The 2368-nt window shown below is 49.4% G+C and overlaps 1 protein-coding gene across 1 annotated transcript; it reads left to right on the top strand.

Moving 5' to 3' along the window:
* The first annotated feature begins 238 nt into the window (after positions 1 to 238).
* Positions 239 to 1057, top strand: PLEKHF1 (pleckstrin homology domain containing, family F (with FYVE domain) member 1). Its single transcript, XM_010180631.1, has one exon. It carries the CDS (start codon positions 239 to 241, stop codon positions 1055 to 1057), a length of 819 nt encoding a protein of 272 aa, XP_010178933.1.
* Positions 1058 to 2368: the final 1311 nt, after the last annotated feature.

The following is a 2368-nucleotide window of genomic DNA, read 5'->3' as shown; positions in this document are numbered from 1 at the left end:
GCTCTGTGTTCAAGGGCTTCCACTGCTGCAGACAAACTGTCCCAGTATAGACCAGGCTGTTGCAAAGTGGGGTCAGACAGTTTGAAAAACTAATTTTAAAAGGTAACAAACTAAAGTGAGGAGCGATCACTCAACCTCAGGTTACATCAGGAGTGTCTCACCTTTGCACCTCAGTACAGAGATGTTTGCAGCTTCACCACTTCCCTCTTTATTTTCCTCTCTTCAGAGCAAGCTGGAGATGGTGGACCACCTTGCAAACACTGAGATCAACAGCCAGCGCATTGCTGCTGTGGAAAACTGTTTTGGGGCTTCTGGACAGCCCTTAGCCGTGCCAGGAAGGGTCCTTTTGGGAGAAGGGATTTTAACCAAAGAATGCCGCAAGAAACCAAAGCCTCGCATATTCTTTCTTTTCAACGACATCCTTGTCTACGGCAGCATAGTCATCAACAAAAGGAAGTACAATTCCCAGCACATCATTCCTCTTGAAGATGTCACTTTGGAGACGCTGCCAGACACCTTGCAGATGAAGAACCGCTGGATGATTAAAACCTCCAAGAAGTCCTTTGTGGTTTCCGCGGCCTCCCTGACGGAGAGGAAGGAGTGGATCAGCCATCTGGAGGAGTGCATCCGGCACCTGCTGACGAAGACGGGCCGGCAGCCCTCCACGGAGCATGCAGCCCCCTGGATCCCCGACAAGGCGACGGACATCTGCATGCGCTGCACGCAGACCAAGTTCTCCACGCTCACCCGCAGGCACCACTGCCGCAAGTGCGGCTTTGTTGTCTGCGCAGACTGCTCCAGGCAGAGATTCCTGATGCCTCGGCTGTCCCCCAAGCCCCTGAGGGTCTGCAATCTGTGCTACAGGCAGCTGCTGGCAGAAAAGAAGGAGGCGGAGGCAGGTCACAGGCAGTCGGAGCCGATCCGTTCTGTTGTCCCAGGCTACGAACCCTCCAGCGGCGATGACAGCGACAAGTCTGACGATGACAAAGTTGACCAGTGGCCAGCAGACACAGAATTTTATACCTCACAAGTATCCTGGTCATCTTTCCATAGCTGACCTCCTCGGGAGTCACTGGCATTTAGACATTGGGAAGCCAACTTCTGGCCTCCAATGCATGTCCTTCTCGGTATTTTCTCTGGAGGCTGTGCCTAGGAAGGCAGATCTTGGCCCCTGTGTGGTGTGTGCATGGGGAGCAGAGCTGGGGTTACCCTTCTGAGGATGAGTCTTGTACAACATAAGCACAGACAGCAACAGTTCAGTGAATAGCATGGACAGCAGAGACCTGCGGATCAGCTTTGGCCAGATGAGCTCACCCATCAGTGCCTTAGTCTTTCCATCTGCAAAAACAGAGCAATACTAATTTCTTTCCTTAAGTGCTTTGAGATCGGCTCCTGGGGGAAAAATGACCAAGAAATCCTGGACTGAAAGGCGCTTGCCTGCTAGCGGTGTGTTCGTCTGTCACGGCGAGTGCACTCCAGATGGTGTTTTCCATGAGTTTTGCTTCTACATCAGACTCCCTGAGCCGGAGGGGACGGCAGCTCATCCCTGCATGGTCAGGTCAGCGCGAGCTTCCATTTCTACACTTGGATCTCTCAACTTTGGAAACACTAAGGAAACGGTGGTCCGAATGCAGGGAGCTCATATGGTGTGAGCAGCCTTAGCAAAGCACTGGAGTACTCGGCTCTCCTGCATGGAAAGAGGCCATTTTGGTGGTACTGGGCAAGGAGGGAGGAAGGAGAGGGGAAAGGGGCAGGTAAAATTATGCAGAGGAGTGAGCTAAAGAGGGAGAGACTTACTGCAGTTGATCCAACTGAGTGCAGAGCCCAAGATCTCAAAAACAGGCACTTTCACCAGATTACCAGCAACTTGATGAACTCAAACCTATCAGGTAAAGGATAGCCCAGGGAGGACTTGTTAAAAGTCTTGAAAAATCCAGGAAAATGCCCCAAATAAAGATCCTATGAAGTACAACACTTCAGCTTCCACTTCCTTCCTGAGCAGAAGCCCAAGGCGTTGAACACTCACTTGTGGGCTCACCTCTTGTCAGTCACACAAATCCAGAGTTAAGGTCCTTTATGTACTTTCAGGATTGGAGCCCAAGACTTGACAGTTAACTTGAGATCAACTTTAAAGTTCAAATGAAGTTAGAAATAAACCATGTTTATTCAAGTATTCAATCTTCATGTAATGTGGGAGTAAATATACTGAGAATCAGACAACAGCAATTGTTTTGCAGCAGACATTTCTACAAACTCCGTTATTACTTTTAGTATATTTTTGTATTGTGTATTTTATGCTCTGGAAAAGGAACATGGCTGGGAGTACACTGCCAATGTTATAAACTGTTTCCTTACCATGACCCATTCC

Source organism: Mesitornis unicolor, unplaced genomic scaffold, assembly GCF_000695765.1.
Source record: "Mesitornis unicolor isolate BGI_N332 unplaced genomic scaffold, ASM69576v1 scaffold32303, whole genome shotgun sequence".
NCBI lineage: Eukaryota > Metazoa > Chordata > Aves > Mesitornithiformes > Mesitornithidae > Mesitornis > Mesitornis unicolor.
The sequence above is the reverse complement of the archived record's forward strand: the minus strand, read 5'-3'. Positions and strand labels throughout refer to the sequence as shown.